This window comes from Myotis lucifugus, unplaced genomic scaffold, assembly GCF_000147115.1.
Source record: "Myotis lucifugus unplaced genomic scaffold, Myoluc2.0 scaffold_121, whole genome shotgun sequence".
Taxonomy (NCBI): Eukaryota; Metazoa; Chordata; class Mammalia; order Chiroptera; family Vespertilionidae; genus Myotis; species Myotis lucifugus.
The window spans coordinates 2,671,469-2,697,289 of NW_005871169.1; the positions used below are offsets into that span (position 1 = coordinate 2,671,469).

Genomic DNA, 25,821 nt, shown 5'->3' on the forward strand with positions numbered 1-25,821 from the left:
GCATATGCCTTCAGTCATTAGGTTTGGCTGAATTTGGCTCTGGCAGGACAAGCCATACCTAGTCTAGAGGTACCTAGTGTAGTCTTGTTGAAAATTAAGCTGAAGAAAATGCCACCATTGGATTGAAGACTGTTTTAAACATTTAAGATTTTCATTTTTCTTCAAATCCTGTGCATTCCCTCTAGGCCTTTGGTACTTCCTGATAACTAACTACAGGCATAACGGAGCCTTTGTTATGAATTACATGCTGACTTTTGAATTCAACAAAGCCATGTTGTTATTTATGTTTAGCATTCACATAGAACTTTGTGTTTTTAAACTGTTGGATTTAAAGGTCAAGATTTTTGTCCCTTCCAAATGTTAAAGTTAGAAAAACAGAAGCATAGAATGTTTAACACACTTCTCTAAACAAACAGATCTCTGAGTAGTGCTGAGCTATTTGGCTTTCCATGGATTCACAGGAATTGGATGTCCATTCTAACATGGGCAGTTTTCATGACACTTTTAAGTTGCTGAATTCACTTAAGCAACATTTTACCTTGTTCTAAATGGAAACCTTTTCACTATAAATATGCCACACCAAATATACTGGGTGTCCAAAAAAAATGTATACACACTTTAACAGCTGATAGCTCTACTGATATTTCTTTCTTTTCAGATTTAAGCCATTGGAATTAATAATTATTCAAAGCATATATATATATATATATATATATACACACATCTTGGAGTAATTTTGACATATTTGATGGTGGTTATTAACAATCATGATTATTTTTTCTAGCCTGTGAGAACGTGATGATTGTGAATCGAACCTATGGCATCCTAGAGAGTATACATTATCCAAATCCCTATTCTGACAATCAGCGTTGCAACTGGACCATCCAAGCAACAACTGGCAACACTGTGAATTACACATTTTTGGAATTTGAATTGGAAAATCACCTAAACTGCTCCCATGACTATTTAGAGGTATGTATTCTGAAGTTAAGTATATTACTGTATTTTCAAATAAAGTTAGGCAAGCCAAACTAGAAGGCATCATGCCTTGAAGAACCGAATCCCTAACCCTGACTTACACATCTTTAATACACCACTAGCCATGGTGTTTGAGCAGGAATATTTCACGCCTCTTTTGCTGCATCATTGTAATATTAAAGATATTTAAGCTTTTAAATTATATGCACAAAGAACTATCTATGTTTTTAGCTTCATTGTAACTTTCAGACTGACCGACCTCTGTTAATTAAATAATGCAGAAGGGGAAGAATAACTTCTATTTTTGGTTGGTTGTTTTTATGTTTGTTCTCTAAACAAGAGATCAGAAACATGTTGGGTGTCACAGCTTTACTTAATACTTAATTTGCCTGAAATTAAGAATCATGATTTAGATTTTTGTTTTTATTTAAATTTATGCTCACTTAGTTGGCTTTTCTTTTTGTAAAACAGAAGTTTCTATTTGTTGTAATAATGACCACCAGTGACACTTATTCAATTCTCCATATATGGTACAATGCTATACAATAAAAACTGCTTGAAAATTAGGGAACCCAAAATATGAGGTAATCTGCTATTTTTATGATATTTTATTTACAACATTTTTATATATTTATATGCAACCTTTTTAGGGCTACAGATTGTAAAGTTAGGCAGCTACTTATTAATGTAATTATGCATTCATATATAAAATTATGAGATAATATGTTAATTTAGAAATATTGATTTCTACTCTCACACTTCATAAAGCAATTTTACTCAAACAATTTACATATATTTTGACATCTAGTTTTTTAATGAAATCACTTTTGAGTCACCTAACACATCAACTTTATATCCATTTACATTGTTAATATATAATACTTTTGAATCCACAGTATGATGTTTTCACTAGGAATCTTTTCTGAAGTGAAGTACCAACTCTGATAACATTAGGGCATTCCCCCATCCCACATGTCCACAAGGAGATGAGGTAGTGTTTATTTTTTAAGGTGATCAATGATTTTTAGAAGCCTTGCTTGTAAAGACTTCCAACATCCAGCATTTGTAATGTTGAGGACATATTCTCAGGAAAAAATACTTTATCCTTGTAAAAAAAAGTTTAACTCTCTTTTTACCAATTCTTTAAAAAAGTATCTTTGATTGAGGTTGTTTGAGGTTAACATATCTTTTCCAAATAGCACATTTCTTTTTCAAAACATATAAGAAAGAGAAACTTCCTGTACTCTGAGAGACTTTCTGAGGTTCTATAATAAGGATTACCTTGTTTCTGAGGGATAATTTTATAGGTTAAAGAAAACCTTGCTTTATATTTAGAAAACAATATTATAGAAATACTAACCATTGTGGTATTCAAAATGTGACACAACATAAAACAAACTTATAAGCACAAACTTGACAATGGTTTTAAAGTCCCCTTTCCGTGATCTAGTGATTAGATAGTCTTTACACACTTAATAATGGTGTGCTTGTCTCATTCCATTTATCAGGAGTAGCCTCTTTTTTTTCTTCATGTAGCAAGATCTTGATCATTCTTTAAAAATTAAATGAAGAGTTGATGTTAAAGACCTTTATCGTACCATAAGCACAGTAGTTTATCATATTATATTTTTCTGGTTGTGACTGTGTCCACATGCCCCTGGAACTCTGAGTTTTGTGAAGGTAGGAGCCGTCTTCTACTCACTTTGTGACCCAGGCACTGATTAGAGAGTTGGGAATCTTACAGGATCTCAGTAAGTTAAGGTTAAATCGAGTATCACAGACATATTTTAGGTTCTGCCTAATGACAGCTATTAATTAGTGAGAAATAACTGAATTCCAAACTGGCCTTTTGGTATAAGCCCTACATAGTCAATGCAATCCTATCACCTTGGGCACAAACCAGAATAGAACTGATGGCCTTGCAGAGCGCTGTGTGTGCTGCAGTATTCTAGGCGCCATGTTGTGGTGTGGTAAACACAATGTGATAATGCAGAGAGGAGGAAGCTCGGAACTGGACTTTGAAGGAGGCTTAGGCAGAAAGAGTGGGGAGGAAATGAGAGGAAACCTCTCCAGGGACTGGACTCCATCTCGCTGGACTTACTTGAGGATGGCATGGTAACAAAGCCCATCAGATAATTTTTGGAGGCATTTGAAAACTGTCAAATAAAAATTATTTGTTCCAGTAACTGCAGAGCAGCTCATGAGAGGCCCTTCATAGAAGGTGTTACAGGCATGCCATCTATCTTGTGCAACATGGATGGTGAAAGCAGCAAAAGTACAGAACGAGAACCAGAAGTTCAGCAAAGGCTTCCAAAGAATAATGCTGTTGCCAGAGGGAGGTGACTTTTTTCCATTTCTTTAAGCCAAGGGGCTTAAAGAAAGAGTGATCTCTGCAGCGGCTGGTCCAGGAGGGAAATATAAAAAGCACAAATAACCATTTAAGGAGAGCAGAACCACAAACACAAAATCTATTTTCATTATTTTAATAACTTGTAGTTATTATTTCAAGTGACTTAGCCAAGTCTAAATTGAGCGACCATTACTACAGCCAGCATTGCTTAATGTTGAATTAATAAAACTGAAACTCTGAAAGGACTTGATTAGGTGCTGGTAGGACATTGTGCCCAACTTTGCTGAGGGGTATGGGCACCTAAGGAGCCTACTGGGAATCTACTCCATCCTTCAATATTTCGTCTTCTGGGCAAAACAAAATGATTGAGCTTTGGAAATAAAATACTCAGTGGGAGGAAGGGTCATTTGTTTAAAGGAGCAACACCATATCGCGTATACAGTTACGGGAAGCTAACTAAGAATTATTCCTATATTTTACAACTTGATTTCGCTTTGTCATTTTTGCTTTGAGTCTGAGTCTCTGTGTGGAAGAGGAGATTTGTTACAGGTGACTGACTACACAAACAGAAGTGATGGATTTGGGAGAAATCATCACAGAGATGTACAGGGAGGCCAGAGCACGTGTTATAGATCAACAGGAAGGAAAGGAAAGAAGAAAACTAGGAGGTTATCATGTTATGGAAGCTGAGGGAAGAGAGTATAATAGAATGTGACAGGGATCAATAAGGTGAGATTCTCCCAAGGGGGTCAAGAAAGGTCAGGGTTGAGCAGTGTCCCTTGGAGACCAGCATGACTATGGGCAGAGCCAGTTTGAGGGATGGTGGGAGCAGGAACAAGGCTGTAGTGTGAAGGGGAGAGAGTAAATGTAGAAGTCTAAGTCCAAGAATTCAATGTCTGAGTTCTGTTTAGAAAATCATTAAGTCTTGGCCTCTTTTCTCCAATCCTTATCCTTTATTTCCCTAACTGGTCCTCAAGTGACAAATTCTCATGGGACACCTTCCTTTGCCTGTTCTCTTGTATGTCACTGTCTCTCAAAATGTGGCCCAGGATTGGATGCAACACTCCAACTAACCTATTCAGGACCAGGTATGCTGGGACTGTGTCATCTGGTTCACATACGTCTGGTATTGTAGGCTGAGGTTAAATGAGTTTATCGTCAGTCAGGTCGTAATGTTGGACTATAGTAAGACCTATAATCCCCAGGTCACTTTTACATGAATTGTAATGGCTTTATAGCCATCCCCTTACTCCTCGTAAGTTACATTTGACTGTTTTGCCTGAGAATTCCATCACTTCATGACTCCTCTAAATCCTGATACTCTGGTCTGTAGAGCATTATTCATTTGCACATAGACTCTTTGGCCATTGGATGATGCTTATTCCAAATACTCCAAAATGATAGCTTTCTTTGGTTAAAAGTATCTATTATTGAACACTTTTACAATAGCACCATTTAAACAACTTGATAATAATAACAGTTGATCTTTATTGAGCACTTATTATTTGCTAGGTAATTAGACACCAGCCCTCTAATGTTGGAAACATACCCATCTGACAGGTGAGACAATTGAGGTAAATTCAGGTTATCCACCATCACAAAGATTATAAGGGGCAAAGCTAGTCTTTCTAGCAGGTTTTGTGGCTCCAGGCTGATGCATTTAGCTGTAATACTACACACCTCTATCTTTACACTCTTTCATAATTTTCTTTCCCCCTCAAAGGTGATGCAAAGGAGTGGCCATGAAGCCCTTAGTCTACCACTCTAGTGACACCGTCACAAAGAGAAATGTGTTATTTTAGCATGGCTTCTCCACAGATAAGCATGGCCATTTATTATAATGACCCCTTTCTCTGCTAATTGCTGACAAATTATTTTTAGTGTCTAATTTAGAATTTTTCGAAAAAAAATTACTGTCAACCTTACTCATCTGTGAAGTTCCAGAATAAATCTTTCCCACATTTTGGAAGTTGATTACTTTTTCCTTCAGACCTCTGGCAGTCCTGTGTTTCATTGTTCTGTTTTATATTATTTGTTGCAGGTACACACTCAGACTAAACCATGTAGAAAAGATTGGTGTTTGTGAAAGGACTGTTACTCTGAGGAAAGTAAGAAACCTCCTGGCACACAGAGTAAATGAAAAAGCTGGGAGAGGGCAGGAACAGAGGCAGCGTAGTGGATTCTCTTCTCTGTCTTGCTGCTTTGTGGCTTCTCCCTGCATTGCATACACCATTCCCATCTCTCTCCCTCCAAACTTCCTCTGAGTTTTTGCAACCTCACAATTTTAGTTTCAACATCGCCACCCCAGCCATGGCTCTACATATTTTTTTTAAATCCTCATCTGAGGATATGCTTTTTGATTTCAGAAAGAGAGAGAAGAGAGAGAGAGAGAGAGAGAGAGAGAGAGAGAGAGATGAGAGATGAGAGAGAAACATCATTGGTTGCCTCCCACACTCACCCGACCAGGGATCGATCGAACCTGCAGCTTTTTGGTGCACAGGACTACAACCGAATAAGCCACATCACGACCGTTTACCTCAAGCACTTACAAGCAACTAGTCTTTCCCTTATCAATAAATTACTGCACAGGTGGCTCATCTTGTTAAGCCCGACAGCAAAGGCATGGATGTAACCTGTTTAGGGACGGGTGCCTCTCCAGACATTACGACCAGATCCCAGATCTCTCTAGTCACCGATCACATGTGTGGGCAGAGGCAGACTCTGTGAGCAGGGGCATGGATTCTGCTGACACCCTAAAACATTTGTTATACACATCCAGCAAGATTACAAATTAGTTCTGTAGTGATTGTACCTTTCAGTACTAGAGGATGTAATTCATTTCAACCTGAAAAATTTCATTTAAAGAATTGACTTCAGATAAATTGGACTTCATTGTCTTTCTTCCAGTTTCAAAATCATACCAGGCAAGTTTCCACTTCCCCTTTATCATGGTATGCTATCTTCTGCGGGTGTCGGCTCAATCCACATTTTTATCTTCCTTTTGCCCTAATGATAGTTTTAAAAAATAGACATTTTTTCCCTAACTGTGCTGTTTCCCACAGTTTAGCTAATTTGTATGTGTGCTCAGAAAATGATCAGGAAGCTCCTGTGTAGCCTCTTAATTGATTTTTTTCAGAGGTTTCCCCTTTTATTGTTGTAAAAGTTATCCCTGATTTTGTGGACAGAATTTAATTTTTTAAGAATTTGTCATTAAAAAAATTCTTTCCCTTTTTCATTGATTCTCTTTTCTTTCATTGCTAATGTTTGGGGTCCATGGACTCCTGTCTCCTTTTGAAGTCTGGCTCTTAACACCTGAGGCTTGTGATGATGTGTGCATCATTCAGGCTCTGAGGAAATCGACCCACTCTTCTCTTTTGGTCTCTTTTGCATTAGCCACCATTTCGTTGCTGACCAGAATCAGTCCAGGGTAGCACTTTTCTTCACTATTGACTTTCTGAGAGAGGAGAGCATAAAAAGAACTTATCAGGTGCCATGCTTTTTTCCAGAAAAAGACATCTGAGAGATGTCTAGATGGTTGAAATGATCTCCCCATGGTCACCCCTGTTTATCTCTTTTTGTTCCACTTTTTTCTCTATAAAAATCTGTAGTCTCTACTGAGGAAGAAGCTGATACTAGAAGATCAAGTCCCCACAACTTGCTGCTAAATCTGGCTGCATTTCAGAATCACCTGGGGATCTTGTTAGAAAAACATATTCCTAGACCTCACCCCAGACCTACTTAATCAAAATCTCTGGGGGCCCCCACAAGGCCCTGGTGCAGCACTTGAGGCCACTCTCTATGGCCCACTTCTTCCAGGACAGCTCTCTTAAACCAAAGGACTTATATGCATGCATATTAGCCTAACCAATGGACACAGACACTGGAGTGGTGGGGGCTTGCTGGGGCTGGGAAGGGATGGGGGAGGCGGTTAGTTGGGGGAAAAGGAGGCATATGTAAAACTTTAGACAATAAAATAAAATAAATCAGCATAAATAAATAAATAAATAAATAACTCTCTCCTGGGCAGTTATAAATATTTTAATAGTATCCTCTTAACATATTACCTTTGAATACCACTAAAGTTTTTTTTTGAACAGGTCTTCTTTTTTCATTGGTAGAGCAGAATTATATGCTTTGTCTCATTAAGGCCTGGTGATACTATTATACTTATCTCATTATGGGAAAATGTCAGATTACTTTAATTTTTTGGGATTTTGATTCTAAACATTCTCCTACCTTTCCTTGTTTGGCACTATTATCTTCCTTTACACCCTTTCATGCCTTTCTGTGCCTTTTCCCTTTTCACTTATGTCTTTTTCTAGTCCTCTTGATTATGTCAGTGACTTCTGTCAAATGCATTTCCCACTAGTCTTTATAAGATTCGTTTTGTCTCTTGCCAAATCCTCTTGCTGATGTCATCATGTTTACCAGATGTTTGTATCATTGTTTTTTACACTCCCATGTCCTCCTTTCAATGACAAAAGAATGCATTTGAAATGAAAGAATGGATGGAAATATCAATATCCCTGAACCTTTCAGCCCTACATCCATGTTTTCTAAGTCTGAGCAGCAGTTTCCAACTGCGACTATAAAACATCAGGGCCCCTGTGATATGTAGTTAGTGAAGGTAATACTAGCTGTTGCGGAGAGCTCCTGAATTCTCAGATGCTTGATACAAGTTTATTTCTCAAAGACATCAGAGTTCAGTGTGGGTGTTCCTTGCTTTCCACATGGTGATTCAGGAACCCAGAGAAAGAGGAAGTCCCAAAGAGCTATGCGGAAACCCCATAGCTCTTTCTTTGACAAATGTTGATGGATGTTTCACAAATAAAGAGACCTAAATTCTAATAAATCTGGGAAAGCTGCATAAAACACAAATAGGGTTTGTTTTTCTGTTCAGTTTTTGCTGTGGTACTGCCTCCAGCTGTTACTATCATAACTATGCATTGCTCATTCATTTATCCATTCATTCAGTTATTCATATATGTGTCAAAGTTTAGACACATAGGCCATGATATGACTATTTTAGCATCAGTTTTTCTTGTTTTCATGGAGGAGACAGGTATTAATCAATTTATCACACCATACAAATTTAATTACAAGCTGTGTTAACTGCTATTAGGGAATATTATTGGGTGCTCTGAAGACTTGAAATGGGAGAACCCAGCTCATCTGTGGGTCAGGAAATTGCCCTGAGGAAGAATAACTGAACAAGATGTGAAGGAAAATTAGGGAAGTTGAGTTTGAAGAACTGTTGAGGATAAAGCCAGACACTAGTTTCAGTGGTAAGGACAGATTTTAATAAGAAATATACTGCTGCAATAGGGAAGGGAGTCCAATATGAACTAAACTCTTAAAGGGAGAATGAGGGAGACTGGAGGGCACCAGCAGGGGTTCCAGCAGAGTCAGGGAAGTGAAAAATTCCAAAGGCTTGTGCAGTGTCAGTGTGATTAGGCTGAGTCTGCTGCAAGTTAGGCAATGATGGAAGATAGGAGTCTTCCTCCCACAGAGACTGGGAGACAAGGCCTTGTTCTTTCTGATGATGACATTTCAAAGGAATGGTTTTCAGATCCTTGAGAAAGATACTCCTGAATATAGGAGATGCACGTACCTCTCAGAGGTAGAACGGAAGGACTCACAGTTCTAAGCCCTTTTCAGTAGATGCTCTAAGAAAGGTGGTCAAGGCCTGTCCTCAGGGGTTGGCTGGTGGTGGCAGTCTTGAGCTTCCTCAGGCAGGCACTTTAAAGGGGATGGGGCATCCTAGGGATGCTGCCTAGAGCTGTTAGCAACTATATTAGCTGTTTAAGTCTTTAATGTGGGGGAATGAGGGGATGGAATAATTTGCACTGAGAGTTTGTAGTTTTTATAGGCCAGGCTTGAGGCCTAGTAGAGATGGCTGCCTGACTAGAGTTGGGTCAAGGAGAGAATCTTTGTCAGACCTTAAAGAAGACCAGTGGGCTGAGGTCCAGTGAGCTTCCAGGTGGGCGGGACCTGCAAGCGTAGAGTGTGGGCATGTGTAGAGTTTCAGTGACACCCTGAAGAACAGCAAGAGATATTTCAAGTGTGACCAGAGAAATTGATTGCTCAGAGTAACACTTTTAAAAACTCCAGTTTCCATAATAAATTGAAGGGAGGTAAGGGTAACTCTGGAGATCCAGTGAGGGGTTGCTGCAGCCCAGGAAAGAGAGATGATAGCAGTTCTTCTCCTTTTATGGGGAAGACCATAATAGACAGACTCAAGAGCACCTAGGAACTAAAATCCATAGAATTGGATAAATGTTTGGATGGGAGGTAGGTAATACAGTGAAAAAACCAAAGATGTTAGGATAAAGCCTTCTAGAACTGCGTACAGGGGTAACAAGCAGGGGAGAGAGTGGGGCTGCCCTGAAGGAGGGAACACTGGGGGGGGGCACCAAAGGCAGCTTCACACAGATTGGTGTTTGCCCAGAATTCTGACTCACTAACATCTATTGGCCATTAGTATTCCACAGAACATTCTTAGGAAAACATTATTCTAGGGATATTTTCTAAAATTTTCCCATTTTTATTCTCAAACAAATAAGTGAAACTTTTAAGTTCATGAGATACTAGAAAGTTCTCCTTCACATCTAAGATGTTTATTTTGAGAATGACAATAATGAATGTCCACTATGTACTAGACACCATTATAGACTCTTTGATAAATATTATTGCTTATCCTCATGTTATGTGGATAGTTCAGCAATTGGATTTTTTACACTCATTTAATAGACAAGAGAACTGGGACTGAGATAAGTAAGAATACTTAAGACTACATTGTCTAGGGCCGTGGTCAGCAAACTGCGGCTCGCGAGCCACATGCGGCTCTTTGGCCCCTTGAGTGTGGCTCTTCCTAAGCCTTAGGAGTACCCTAATTAAGTTAATAACAATGTACCTACCTATATAGTTTAAGTTTAAAAAATTTGGCTCTCAAAAGAAATTTCAATTGTTGTACTGTTGATATTTGGCTCTGTTGACCAATAAGTTTGCCAACCACTGGTCTAGGGGATATGAAGCTCCATTCAGACTCAGGTCCTTCTAACTGGAGTGAGGGCTCTAAAGCCACCTAAGCTCAAAGCTTGGATTTGCCACATTAGCTGTGACCTTGGGCATGGAGTTTAACCTCTTGCTGCCTCAGTTTACTCATGTGTAAAATAAAGGGAACAAGTACACCTACTCACAAAATTGTTATAAGATAATCTACACACCTGGCACATATTCAGTACTCAAGAAATGTTTCTTATTATTCTCCCACACTTCTCTGGAGGGAGCACAATTCCCTTGTGGTCATTCATATTCTGCCTTCAAACGTTCACTTGGCAGTGTAAGTGTGATTAGGCTGAGTATGTTGTAAGTTAGGCAACATCTATTGTTTCTTATCCTTATAACAGCCTCTCTTTCTTGCAAACGCCATCTCCATCCCCAGTGACCTGTCAATTATGAATGGCCGCTCCTCCCTTGTGAGGTCTGACCTCCTCTCTCAGGCAGAGCCTTGGGTCTGGTCTGTTTAGAAGCTCTGATAATTCTGAATTTGTTCTCTTTCTCTTCCAAGTTCCCTCCCTCCATATATGCAGTGCTTGATAGGACTTTGATTTCTTTTATCTTTTAAAGACTTTGCATCCTGTCTAGTAAGTGAAATGTAAATAGTTTGTGTTTGTAGCACACATCACTGTTGGTTACACGATTCTCTAGAGGTCTCAGACACAATGACCTCAGTTTCCAAATATGTTGGTTTAAAGACAAACCAAAATTGGAAACAACTCCAGATGCTACTCTTTCTGTTGTGACTCTTCCTGTCTTTTTCTGGAGGATTCTCTAGAATTAGAACTGCTTAAACCAGCTCTCTTATATCTGCTCACTACTATGGGAGGCTAATAATAAGCAAAAGATTTAGTAACTCATCTATTGCTCACTCATAAGAGAATGTCTTATAGGTGCCCAAGCTACACAATAGAATGTACAACCTTGTTCAGTAGTCTCAGTACTTGTTCAGTCTAACCTAGTGCTTAAGATTGAAGACTGAAACCAGATAGACTGGGTTTAAACCAGACCTCATCACTAAATAGCCAGGTAACCTTTAGCAAGTTACTTAGTTTCCAGGTGCCTCACTTTCCCCATCTATAAAATGGGATAATCATTGTAAATTAGTATATATCTATATCTATATCTACCTATATATATTGTGCTCAAATGAGGGTGGGCAAAAGTAGGTTTACAGTTGTTGGTATGGAAAGAAACATGCAGATTATGATTATCACAATAAATTTAACTCTGTGTTGCATACTCACAACTACAAACATACTTTGCCAACCCCTCTATAGATCTATCTATATATCTATCTATATTTAGTCAGAATAAAGCTTGGCACATAGTAAACACATAAATATTCACTGCCATTGTTTGCAATAATTCTAATGTAAAAGAAGAACCTCAGATATAGAGAAATTTGCAAATAAAGAGCCTTTACTTTTTTAGGTTGAAATACGATTAATAGTTTATTTCTTAAGACACTCAATTTCCCTCTTGCTTTCTGTCTGCAGCCTACTTCATTAATGTATTTTGACACTTCTCACATTTTAGTCCACTCATTGTACTAAAAGCTCTGTTGAGAAATATAATGAAAAATATGTTGATTCCTTTGACTTACAGGATTTTTTGCTATTATCACTGTAACTTAAAATAGTTTTCATTATTCTCTATTATTACAGAGAATAAGGACTTCAATATATACTTGACTTTAAAAATTCTTATTTAAAAATAAATAATTACCAATGAAGGAAACAAGAAAATATTCTCAAGGAGTTTATGCCTTTTAAAATGTTGAATTACTAAACTTTTACAAACCTCAGTTTCCAGAACTCTATAATAGGGATAATAATACCACTGCATTATAGAACTGTGAGAAATTTTAAATTAGGTAATACATATAAAGGGATTATGGAGTTCCAAAATGGTGACACAGTAAGTGGAAGCTACAATGACACTCTTGCAGGACAAAACTGGGATTACAACAAAAATATGGACAAACAATCCTGAATCACAAATGAAGACTAGCTGGAGAGAACTCTGATAACCAAGGATGGAAAATGGAGACTACATAGAGACTGGCAGCCAAAATGAGGAGGCAAAAAGAGAAGGAAAAAAGAAAGCCAAATGAAAGAACAAGAGAATTCTCTAGAAGAACAGCTAAATGAAACGGAGATGAGAAATTTATCAGATATAGAGTTCAGAATAATGATTACAAGAGTACTCAACAGCATGAGAGAGGATATAGAAACTATGAAAAAGACTAGTCAGAAATGAAAAATGACATAGCACTAATAAAGAACAGATTGGAAGGAATACACAGCAGATTAGGGGGAGTTCATGATTGGATCAGTGACTTAGAAGACAGGGTAGAAAAAAATCACTCAATTAGAGAACCAAAAGAAAAAGCAATTAAAAAACAGGATAACAGCTTAAGGGAGCTGTGGGTCAAAATGAAATGTAACAATATTTGCATTATAGGAGTTCCATAAGGTGAACAAAGTGAGCAAGGGATAGAGAATATGTTTGAAGAAATGATGGCAGAAAACATCCCTAACCTGGTAAAGGAAATGTCACACAAGTTCTGGAGACACAGAGAGTTCCAAGAAAGAAGAGCCCAAACAAGCTCACACCTGGACACATCATAATAAAAATGCCAAAAATTAAAGACAAAGAGAAAATCTTAAAGGCAGCAAGAGAAAAGCAATCTGTTACTTACAAAGGAGCTCCCATAAGGCTGTCAACTGATCTTTCATCAGAAACGCTACAAGCCAGAAGGGAATGGCATGAAGTATTCAAGGTAATAAAAAGCAAGGATCTGAAACCAAGAGTACTATATCCAGCAATATTTTTAAAAGATCATACACCATGACCAAGTGGGATTTACTCCAGGGATGCAAGACTGGTCCAATATGCACAAATTAATAAATGTGATATATCACATAAACAAATTGAAAGATAAAAATCACATGATCATATCAATAGGTTCAGAAAAGGCACTTACCAAAATCCAGCACCCCTTTTTGATAAAAACTCTCAGCCAAGTGGGAATAGAGGAATCAGACCTCAACATAATAGAGGCCATATATGACAAACCTACAGCCAACATCATGCTCAATGGGAATAAACTAAAACTATTTCCCTTAAGAATAGGAACAAGACAGGGATGTCCCCTTTCACCACTCTTATTAAACAAAGAGGCCCAGTGCACAAATTTGTGCACCAGTGAGGTCCCTCGGTCTGGCTTGTGGGATCAGGCCGAAACCGGCTCTTGACATCCTGAATTGCGAGAGGGTGAAGGCCAGGCTGAAGGACCCCACTGGTGCACGATCGGGGCTGGGGATGGACGTGGGAGGTTGGCCAGCCAGGGAGGGTTCCAGGGCACGTCTGGCCCATCTCACTCAGTCTCAACCGGCCAGACCTCAGCAGCAAGCTAACCTACCAATCGGAGCATCTGCCCCCTGGTGGTCAATGCATGTCATAGCGACTGGTCAACCGTCTGCCCCCTGGTGGTCAGTGTGCATCATAGCCAGTGGTTGAGCAGCCTTAGCATATCATTAGCATATTACACTTTGATTGGTTGAATGGCTGACTGGACAACCGGACACTTAGCATATTAGGCCTTTATTATATAGAATAGTATTGCAACTCTTAGCCTCAGCGAGCAGACAAGAAGAAAAGATAAAAGGAATCCAAATTGTAAAAGAGGAAGTAAAACTGTTTTTATTTGCAGATAATATGATATTTTACTTGCAAAATCCTAAAGACTCCACCAATAAATTACTCGATTTAATAAATGAATTTGGCAATTTAGCAGTATACAAAATTCACACCCAGAAATCAATAGAATTTTTATACACCAATAATGAATTCCCAGAAAGAGAAACTAGATAAATAATACCATTTACCATTGCAACAAAAATAAATTAAGATACTTAGGAATAAACTTAACCAAGGAGGTAAAAGATTTGTACTTGGAAAATTATAGGATGTTGGAAAAGGAAATAGAGGAAGATATAAATAAGTGGAAGAATATATCGTGTTCATGGATTAGTAGAATTAACATAATTAAAATGTCCATACCACCCAAAGCAATCTATAAATTCAATGCAATCCCTATTAAAATGCCATTGGCATATTTCATAGACCTAGAACAAATAGTTTAAACATTTATATAGAACCATAAAAGACCCCAAATAGGAATAGCTGCAGCAATCTTGAAAAAGAAGAACAAAGTTGGAGGGATCATAATATCAGATATCAAGCTGTGTTACAAAGCCACTGTGCTCAAAACAGCCTGTCACTGGCACAAGAACAAGCATATGGATCAATGGAACAGAACAGAGAACCCAGAAATTATCCCAAGCCATTGCACTCAATTAATATTTGACAAAGGAGGCAAAAGCATACAATGGAGTCAAGAGAATCTCTCCAATAAATGGTGATGAGAAAATTGGAGGGATGCATGTAAAAAAATGAAACTAGACCACCAACTTACACCATACACAAAAATAAACTCAAATGGGTAAAAGACTTAAATGTAAGTCATAAAACCATAAAAATCCTAGAAGAAACCACAGGCAGAAAATCTCAGGTATAGTGCTCATAGCAATATGTTTGGGGATACAGCTCCTTGGGCAAGGGAAAGGAGAAAATAAACAAATGGGACTACATAAAAAAATATTTACAGCAAAAGAAACCATCTACAAATTGTAAAGGGAGCCCACTGGATGGAAGAACATATTTGCCAATGATATACTTGATAAAGGGTTAGTATCCAAAATATATAAGGAACTCATAAAACTTACCAAAAGGAAGACAAACAATCCAATTAAAAAATGGGCAAAGGCCCTAAATATACACTTCTCCAAAGTGGACATACAGATTACCAAGAGACATATGAAAAAATACTCTAAGTCACTGATCATCAGAGTGATGAAAATTAAAATGACAGTGAGCTATCACCTCACACCTGTCAGAATGGTTACCATCAACAGATCAACAGGTGACAAGTGGTGGCAAGGTTGTGGAGAAAAGGGAACTGCTGCTGGGAATGCAGCCACTATGCCACTATGGGAAACAGTATGGAGTTTCCTCAAAAAATTAAATATGGAACTGCCGTTTGACCCAGTGATCCCACTTCTATGAATATATTCTAAGAAACCGAACACCAATCAGAAAGAATGTATGCACCCCTATGTTCATAACACCACAATTAGTAATAGCTAAGATCTGGAAATAGCCCAAGTGCCCATCAGTAGATGAGTAGATAAAAAAGCTGTGGTACATTTACACCATGGAATACTCTGCAGCAGTAACAAAGAAGGATCTCTGACCCTTTGAGGCAGCATGGAAAGACCTGGAGAGTATTATGCTAAGCGAAATAAGCCAGTCAGAGAAAGACAAGTATCACATGTTCTCACTCATATGTGGAATCTAATGAACAAAATAAACTGATGAACAAAACCAATCTAGAGACATAGAAGCATGAAACAGATTGTTGAATCTCAGAGGGACAGCAGGGGTGGGTTTGTGGGTGGGAAGACATATAACAAAAAACTTGTATGCATATACGCATAACCCATGGACAGGGACAATAGGGTGGTGAGGGCCTGGGGTGGGGAGCTGCGGAGGGGGGCCTAGAAGGGATTAATGGGGGCAAAAAGGGACATGTATAATACTTTTAACAATAAAAATTAGAAAAAAAACAAATGAAGGGCTTATAACAATACTCAGCTAATACATATTTATTAAATAAATATTGTTTATCATTACTTCAACATAAACACAATTTCATGGGTTAATTTTGGCCATCTAAAACATTCTGCATAAATGAAGAGCTATTTCCCAAACAGCTTCCCAATTGTGATGAGCACAGATTGGCCTCATGTGCTGAGGGCAGGGCTTCTGTCCTTTCAGTCTTATTACAGAAGCCTCAGGATTCTCTGTCTGAACCTAAGAAGTATGCTGTAGTCCTCTGCCAGTTGGAGAAAGGCAGAGAAGCAGCTGAGATTTATGGGTCTGCGCTGACTTTCATCATCATGGCACCTACGCAGACACTTCCTGACAGATGAGTCATGCTTCCTGGAACTGTCTTTCACAGAAAGTTCTCTTCTAGGAGGCCTGGCATTTGGCTTAGAATTCAGAGATAAGTTATTTCAATTCTGTGTCCAACTGCTATTCAAACACATGCATAAAAGTGACAACAGTATTCCAAACAACTCAGTGTATGTCTCTCTACCAGATGAGCCTAGCATTGCACAAAGCGTGATCTGGATTCAAAAGGAGTTTAGGATGAAGTGTATCTATTGGTTAATTAAGCCAAATATGTTGTAGTGTCCATAAGTGTAACCAGAAGCATTTTATAAGAAATTAAAGATGCTAAAGTTGCCCAAGTAAAATGTTATTTAATTATAAAAAGTTAAAATGAGTGATATATCAGTGTGATTACGCTCCCTTTTCTCAAAAGGAAATGCTGATTTTTCCTAACCATCCCTCACAATAAAGAATCTTCATGCCGTTGCTTTACTTTGCTGCAGTTAACGAGGCAAACCCACCAGCTTTCCACAGAGAGCCTTTGCTCTCAGATTCCAAAGAAAGTCTGTGTGTTCCCCCTCACTATTCTCTCAAACATGAATACAGAATCCGGATGAGTAATAATGAGATCTAACAATACTTTCCACACTACCCAGAAGCCACTAACATTACATTAGATGCTCAGAGCTCAAATTGCTCTCTCTACCTTCCTTTCCTAGCCTCGGTCTGCTCAGCGAGGCCACCGGAGGCAAGTAGTGGAGGCCTCTTCCACCATCTAATAGGCGCACAGTGATCAGACTTCCAAATTTTAAACTTAGGAATCCTTGTTTTAGTTAATTATATAAATTTTCTACGTTTTAAAATAGGAAAGATTTTCTATTGTAATATCTCAGAAGTTTGCTTTTTTAGTGTCAACTCTACTCTTCAGTTCCTACATTTACTGTTTAACGGGCTTTCTTTCCCACTGTCCCGAGTGGGGACGAGTCTGCATGGCAGGGCCTTAGGGTCTCTGGCTCCGGGATCTGTGATTTCACCTTGTTCTGTGAACAGGGAATATTCCTCCCTGTTTCTGAGTCCATCTGTAGCAGATGCTGAGGCTTTTAGGAGGCAGAATACTTCTTTTAAGTGTTTAGTACTTCACTGTAGCGATCCAGTTGGCAGAGGGAAGGCTGCGGTTCATGGAATTAAATGTTCACGTACACACGGGAGAGTGTGCCAGGCTTTCAAAGCATTTCCCTCACCACCAGGGAGGGAATGAGGCAGCTAGTGCTCCATCAGTGACCATCACAACTTATGTTTGTAAGGGGTCTTTAGTCCGTGAACATCTCAAGCAGTGTTTTTAAATAAAGAATTAGTCTAATTAATAATAAAAACTTAGTGACTATAAAAAAGGAAGCACTAGGAACAAAATATGGTTTTAAATTAATGTTGGGGGAGATTACCTTATATAATAACATTTTAATGGGCTCATTTTCATGCATAATCTTGTGATACACATAAAATACTATGGATATAGACAGAATAATATTTTTACTAGACCAGCTGGGTATTGAGAACCTAAAAAGGTATGAAATTTTGAGACTGGAAAAACATTACCAGTGCATATCTACATTGCTATGTTAATTGGTCCCCAAAGATAATGCTTCAAAAATAGGCTTATCTGATCACACCAGAATCCACATATTGTCATTGCAGGAAATTTGGAAAATATGGAAAAGACTAGATAAAATAAAAATAACCTAAATTACATCACTATTGATAATATTTGGCTGTATTTCTTTCCTGCAGCTTCTCCCTATGTGTTTATTTTAATATTCTAAGGGGATCAGTCTCTACATACTCATCCCCCCATAACTTTTTTCCCAAGAAACAAGAGCTTGTGAATGTTTCTCCATGCCACTTATTATACCACATCATTTATAACATTGCATCTTCCAGCATCATAGGGCAGCCACCAATTCTTGTCATAGAGCATTTGAAGTCTTTTCAAATACCTACTGTTATAAACAATGCTGCCATAAACATCTTTGTAGTTAAATCTCCGCACACCATCATGATTAGACAATGATTAAAAAAAAAAGAGTCAAATCAGCCTCGGTGGCTTCCAAAATGAGTAATAGAAAGAAAGCAGAAATAAAAATGCCAATGCACCATTAAGAGCAGACAGCAGCCAACCACTGCCTGGAAAGGAGACTATCTGGTCTCTATTTGTGACAGACCTCTCATGCTGAGTGACACAGAGTAATGTGGTCTCTCGATGGGTTTCATGTTGTCATGCGATGCCCAGCGCTGTGAGTCATTCTTTAATTTTAGACCGGTGTTTCACATTTCCTGCCCCACCCTGTCAGCACATGGCTGCATGGCTTTTCCTGTGCCTCGGGGAAGATGTGTGCCTGTATCAGAGTGCTCTGTGTGGGACCACGTGTCTAATTGTTGGTGGTGAAATGGCACCGGGTGTTCCCAGCGATTAGGCCTTGGTTCAGCAACCTTGGTTCCTGAGTTCAGCTACCAGTAAGAGAAGAATTCAGAGCCAAGCAACTCAAATCATAGTAAACGTTTATTTAGAACGTCCCAGGGGTAGGAAAAGTGAACCAGCTGGGCGGGGGCTCAGGAAACAAGTTACAGAGACAAAAGAAGGGCCCTTGGAACTTAGGAGAAAGAAAGGAAAGCACACCGGCGAGCTCTAGAGAGCAAGAGTGCCCTGGGTTCTTTGTCTTCCTGGTAGGGACTTAGGGGAGGTCTCAGGGGGAGGATCTCTGTAGAATATTCTTTAGCTTTCTAGGTGTGTCTCCTCAGGGTCTGGGTCTCCACTGATGGATTGGTACCAAGGCAGGGTCATTAGTCATTACAGCTGGTCCTGATATCAGCCATGGTATCCCTCTGTTTGGTTTTGCTGCTTTTCTGGGCCTGGAGCTGAAACACAACTGAGGCCTAAATGTCATCTCTAGTTTGATCAAAACTCAGTCTCTGTGGGCAACAGACTGAAGGCTCTGCTTCCAAGATCATTTGATGCAGGTCAGAACCTCATTGTCTGAGGGTTTAGTGCTTAAGGGACTGGTTGTGCAAGGGATTGCATGGGACCTGTATGAAGCTATTCTCTGGGCCCCTTGCTCCTCCTCTAAATGGACCTACTGTGTGACCAGCGACATGTCGGGGGAGGGTCTGAACCGCATGGCCAGCGATATGAAAGGTCAGGAGGTCTAAAGTGCATGACCAGCCATGTGCTAGGGGAGGAAAGGTCACCCTGGGGGTGAGGTCCTTGTTTTCTCAGTTTTTCGGTTGCTAGGCACCTGGGCTTTCTGCCGCAGGCTTGTCACCTTGCTCTGCTCATGCCTAAGTGCTCACCACATCACGGAGGAGACTTCGCCTCCTGGGGCCATCCCAGAGCCACCTAGAGTCCACCATGCTCCGTGTATCCGCTCTCCTCTCAATGTCCGTGTAATGTATGCTCCACAATTTGATTAGTTTTCATCCCTGGGCTTTTCTCACCCACCGTGGGAGCCTTTACTCCACTCTGTGATGCTTGTTGGACAATTCCTACTGTTACAGGGCCAGTGCAAAGCCCTTCACATTTAACGTTAACTCCATAAGTTCCAAATTTATCCAGAAGATTTGTGAATAAACTTCGGCAGCAACATTCTTAACAAGTACTCTAAGAAGGCAGTTCCCATGGATCCGTTACAGTTGTTTTTCAGGGTGTGGAAATCTGCAGAGATGTTCCAACAATTCACCAACCTCCACCCCTTTGGAGCTCCAGTGGCTAAGCAGGGAGAGCTGTGGGCTGGCCCGACAGCAAGGGCAGAGGAGGCTGCAACAGGAAAAAACACATGTAGAGCCATTTTGCTCACCAGGTATCTCTCCCCTCTCCACCTCACCAGGGCAGCGCTGACAGACTTCCTAAGGTTCCCTTTACTACCACCTCCTGCCATGATCCCCCATCTGCCTCCTCCCTGACACAAACACCACGTTTTCATTTCCCTCCACAGTATGATTTGTGTAGGGCCGTGCACCCTGCACATCAGGAGAGGGTTCAGTCTCCACACACCACTAGGTTGTCTTAGCAACACGTGGTAAGTCATGGCCGTCCACCTCCTCAAAGTGATTCATTGATTTGTTGCTTCCCTGTCTGGTCGGTCAGGGGTGATTTCTGTGAACTGTTGTACATAAGTCAGTTCAAGTTCTCTCTAGCCACCATCTTGTTTTCTCTCTCTCTCTCTCAAAGCTATTTCTGGAATAGTTTCTTTGGAAAAAAATGTTGGTTCCCTTTGCCTCTGACCGAGAGTTAGAATAACATTTTGAGCATATTCCAAATGCCAGGCCTCACACTTAAACTAGTACATGATTTGTCTCACTTGCTATTTAAAACAACCTTATGAGATTAGAACCATTATGAGGCCAAATTTATAAAAATACTTTTAATTAAAGAGGTTAAGTAATTTTTGCAATATGATATTCTCAGCATATTTTAGAGCTGGGCTGGACTGTGAACCTAGACAGACCCTGACCATATTGAATATACCCTACTGTGTTCCTACAATGCAATTTCTTTCCTGCTTCCAAACGAATTCTAATCTTCTATTAGTGACATTGACTTAAAAAACACACCACTGTATGAACTCATTATGTATAGTCCTCAGAAATTTAACCATCTTTCTTTATACTGACTAGAATTTTTGTTCTCTACAATTATTAGGGGATTCTCCATTACACCTAGAACTCTCCCAGATAAGTTATTTTAATTACATATTAAACTCTGAAGGATAAAGTTTTTGGACTTTTTAAAGATCTATAATAGAAAATGGACCAAAAAATTTTTTTTCCAGAAGTGTCTCCATATTTTAATGACATTACCACAAAGAAACTTTTGGTTTAATTTAACTACATTTACTATATTTATTTAGTTCTTAAAATTAGTACTCTACTATAAAAAAAGAATGTCCTTCCAGAAAATTTTCAAGTAAATAAGAAAAACAATAGTTTTTAAAAGTATAAATTAGATTCCAATCTAAAATAGAAAGCCCTGAGTTTTAGTTGTTACCATGTTTCTAAAATGTGTTTAGAAGTTAGTCTATATACATCCCAATCTCATACATATGAGATAATTTTATTCTTTCCAGTTACACACACACCAATAATTAAGCAGCAAGAGACACTTTGAAAGTACACTCTGTTCTGAGAGTCCTTACAGTTCATGAACTTGATTCCCACTGAGGGAGCAGGCTGAGGTGCACATTAGCTGACTGGGTTCCTCCAGACTTGAGTTCCAATGATTCCTAAAGTACCTATAAAACACTTAATCTTATAGAAATTGTAAGATACGTTTTCTGTCAGTGATGCGTTTTTGGTTTCATATTTTCCAACTTAATATTTAGTAGGAATCCACAAATCATTTTATATTGCAACTGGATTCTGAAGTCACAAATGGTCTGATAGCCTATGCATGTATCAAATTATCAAAGGAAGTAGATAGAAATCGGTGAATGTGGCTAGGCAAGAGATTTCCTTCCTCTTTGAATGTCCTAAGAGTGGTTGAGATATTTCATAGTGGGGGAAGGATCCAAACCACAAAAATCCTAAATGAATAGTCTCCTTAAGGGAATAACTGAAAACATTCTACAAAAGAGGTTTTGTGTAGACACATATCCACATTTGAAGATACATTTAATGGCTAACTTGAAAATATAAGCATCATTTCAGGTATTTAAAAAACACACCTCTAAACACAGTTACACAAATGAGAAGTGCATATTCAAAGTGAGAATCCCACTCTTTCTCTTCTTAATTTCTACTGGTTGCCTTTATAAGGCTTTAATTCCAACCTCACATATTTGTTCAGACCTAGTTGATGTTTAGGCTTTCCAAAAGAGGGGAAATCATACTCTTAGCAGGACCAATGCTTGCCAGTCGTTGCAATGACTCACAGCTGGAATGTCCTGTGGTTAACATTTTGCTCTGAAAACAGAATCAGAGGGCTCCAAGGGGTTGCCATGGTAACCAGTATTTGTATACTTTGAAAAATGACTGTTCCTGTTTTGTGTGGTAAATTTACCCGGGAATGGATTGCAGAGGTGACGTTAGCCATCTGTGTGAATACAAACAAATAACCTGATTTAATTAAGTGTAAACTTTAGAAGGACATAAAATTGGGGATATAAGATTACTTTTTGTATAGAGGTATTATTTTGTACTAATTAATTTATTAATTTATTTGAAATTATATTTAAGCACTTTCATCAATGTCTATTTGATATTTATTTTAATGTACCATTCTCTCCCTCCCAAGGCAAAAACAAACTAATTATCCTTGATCAATGTTCCCCCAAAACCCACTTCCTTTACCCCTGTCCCCATCCCATTCACAAGGTGTTATTTAAAAATGATTGGGATTCAGGGATTCTCTTTCAATGAAGTGATCCTATCTGGAAAGAAGAAAAAAAAATCCCGTCAAAATCATTTGAAAATGTCAGGTTTCTTAACCTTGCTGAGCTGGGAGACAAAATTACTATACTACTTAGAACCCTGAATAGAATCTGAAATATGGTTCCTCTGAATGTCACTGGCTAATATTTCAAAGATCCACCAAGCTTAAAGCAATATGGTTATAGAGAAATCTTACCTTATGTCTTATTGGATAAAATGAAATAATTAAAGTTTTGGTCATTGGACTACAAAGTTAAGAATGAGCCTTTTGGAGTGGAAAACAGTAGAGTGTTTTCTTGCTTATTATGTCTCTGCTTGGGAACAGTATGTTTATTTCTGAATTAATTCGTTTTGCTTGGGATTCATACACTGAACTTAAAAAGAGTGGAGCTGAGCTAAATACTTTTCACTACAGTGAAACAGCACTTAGCAGTAAACAGATTGCAACAGGGACCTCCTGCCCCACCTCCACCTCCTGCATTGGAGTGGGCCTGAGGGCTGAGGCCAGGGGCTTTGGTTGTGGTTACCTGTTCTTTTTATGTTGCTTTATTCTTTTTCTTATTTTTGCTTCTTCATTATGGCTTCCATCAAATATCTCGAATATTAGATACTTGATAATAAATATACACATTTGAAGCAGCAATATTTAAAAAAAGGAAACTGAATTGATAAGCCTGAAAAATAAATTTCAAATGTAGATTTACAGTGAGTGATACAATGGACTTCTGAGCTTCTTTTTAAATCTCTGCTGACCTCCCTCCAAATCTCACAAGCATGTATGTCTATTGAACAGCCAATTTTGAGAACTCGGAATGAGACAAGCCAAGATTTATGAACCTGAGATTCACATGACCTTGAACAGATCCAGACCCTTTGCTGCCTAAATGGAGCATGCTAGAATTTAGGACTGTAAGACCCTAATCTGTATCTAACTATGCAGTTAGTTTTATATCATAACATTTTAGTAAATAAAAATAATTCGGTCAATTTGGAATTTGTTGAATCCAGATTATACATTTTCCTTCCAGACACATGCAAACATATATGCTCTCACATACTCTTACATACATGTAATCTCCAAGAGAATAATCAAGGAAGTCCATGATCAGTACCTTCCATTTTGTTGCTATCCCAAGGATAACTGGAACCAAGTGTTTAAGTGAACAGTCGGGGTCAAAAGAAAATATAATGGCCTTTACTTTTTCCATCTCACAAACCATAAGGAAGCCAGTGCTTTTGGATTATCTTTCCTGATTGGAGAAATATGGCAGAAAGGTTTATTTTTTTAGTTTAAAAGTATACCTGATGAAATTATTAAATGAGGCAGGTAAAGGGTGCACAATAGGATATATAAATACCTCAGTGGGAAAATGAGCCTTAGCAAAAAAGTTCCAAGAGAAGAATTACAAATGGGCAATAAACATGAAAAAAAATTCAATCTCAAAATAACACAAATTAAGACAATTATAAAAAACACACACAAATTTTCACTGTCAGCACCAGCTTTAAAAGTAATAGCCACAGTTGCCAAAGTTCTACCGCACAAAGCATTTCTGTAAACTGCTGGTGGGAGGGGACATTGGGATAAACTTTCTGGTAAGAAATTAAATAATATACATGAAGAGCCAAGAAAGATTATACTCTTTGATTCATTTCCCTTATAGGAATCTTTCCTGGGGAGAACTTTAAATATTAGGCAAATATTTATTTTGGCAAAAATATTGGAAATATCCTAACTGAACAACAGAATTGTAATGTAAATAATATCTTATGCTACCATTATAAAAGTTTACATGGATGATATAATGACATGCTTAGTATAAAACAGGGAACACAATGACATGGTAGCCCAAATTATACATACATATACACATACACATGTATGGATATACACACATACAAATGAAAAAAATATTGGCAAGCTAAACTTCTGCTTTAAACAACATATCAACAGTGATTATCTTCAATGTGATTAATTTTTTATTTTCCCTTTTCAAAACTTTCTAAAATGTCTGATTTTTATAGTTAGTATTTATTTTAAAATTTACATCTTACAATTACAGTACATTTATTGAGCTTCTCTTATGTGTCAGTTTGTGAACACATCTCATTCAGCCTACTATTTCCTTATTCTGTGTCTGAATTATACTTTGGAGGGAATTTGCTAGGCTGACATAACACCAAACAATATTTGGATTTCCAAATTATTTGGCATAGAAATCATCCCCGTGACTCTCTCTCTCTAGTTTTCTATTTTGCATTCTTATGTTAAGCATCTGGTACTCGACCCACCTGAGCAGATTTAACCTTAACTTTTGAACCAAGGAACAGATTTTGCTAAATGAATAGACTTTACTTTTTCCATCTGACAAACCATGTGAAGCTTTTTTACATTGGGAGGTTTCCCTTTGATTTCAGCTCTATGACGGCTCACGGAGGATAGGACGCTATTGTGGAGCAGATATGCCACCTTCAGGGAGCACCGCGGGCTCCGTTCTTCAAGTGCTGTTCCACACCGATGGGGTTGGGAATAAGGAGAAAGGATTCCAGATGCAGTGGTTCGTTCACGGTAAGCCCAAGGCCCACCTCAGTCATAATTCGTAGTTGCTATTTGACAAGAACTGGCCCCGTTCCAAGTCTATTTGTAAACTATACCATCAACACCAATTAAACTGAATAGTAATCTTGTGCTGGGCCTTAGAAAATGTTACTCAGTCATTGTTGGCTCTTGGAGAGTTAAAGCCAGTTAGGGCTAAGAGAGGAAGTGATGTCAAAGCGGACGGGATTTGGATAACTACTTAGGTAGGTGCCGCCATACATTGCTTAAGAGAAAGAAAGGAGCAGAATGAAGTTTCTAAGAGTGAAGACCTGTAGGTGGGTGTGGCAAGGAAATTGCAAGGTAGGATGGGGGCCTCCTAGGGAGAGTGGAATAGAATGAGATGTAAGGCTTACCCTGACATAAGGAGAGAAGGAATGATGGGTTAGAAGGAAAA

General features: G+C 38.6%; 1 protein-coding gene across 1 annotated transcript in view; it reads left to right on the forward strand.

Moving 5' to 3' along the window:
* Positions 1–25,821, forward strand: part of CUBN (cubilin) — a 282,087-nt gene that overhangs the window by 72,142 nt on the left and 184,124 nt on the right. The window contains exons 27-28 of the mRNA XM_006093733.3: positions 785–972; positions 25,247–25,397. Coding sequence (XP_006093795.1) covers positions 785–972; positions 25,247–25,397 — 339 coding nt within the window. The remainder of the gene's footprint in view (positions 1–784; positions 973–25,246; positions 25,398–25,821) is intronic.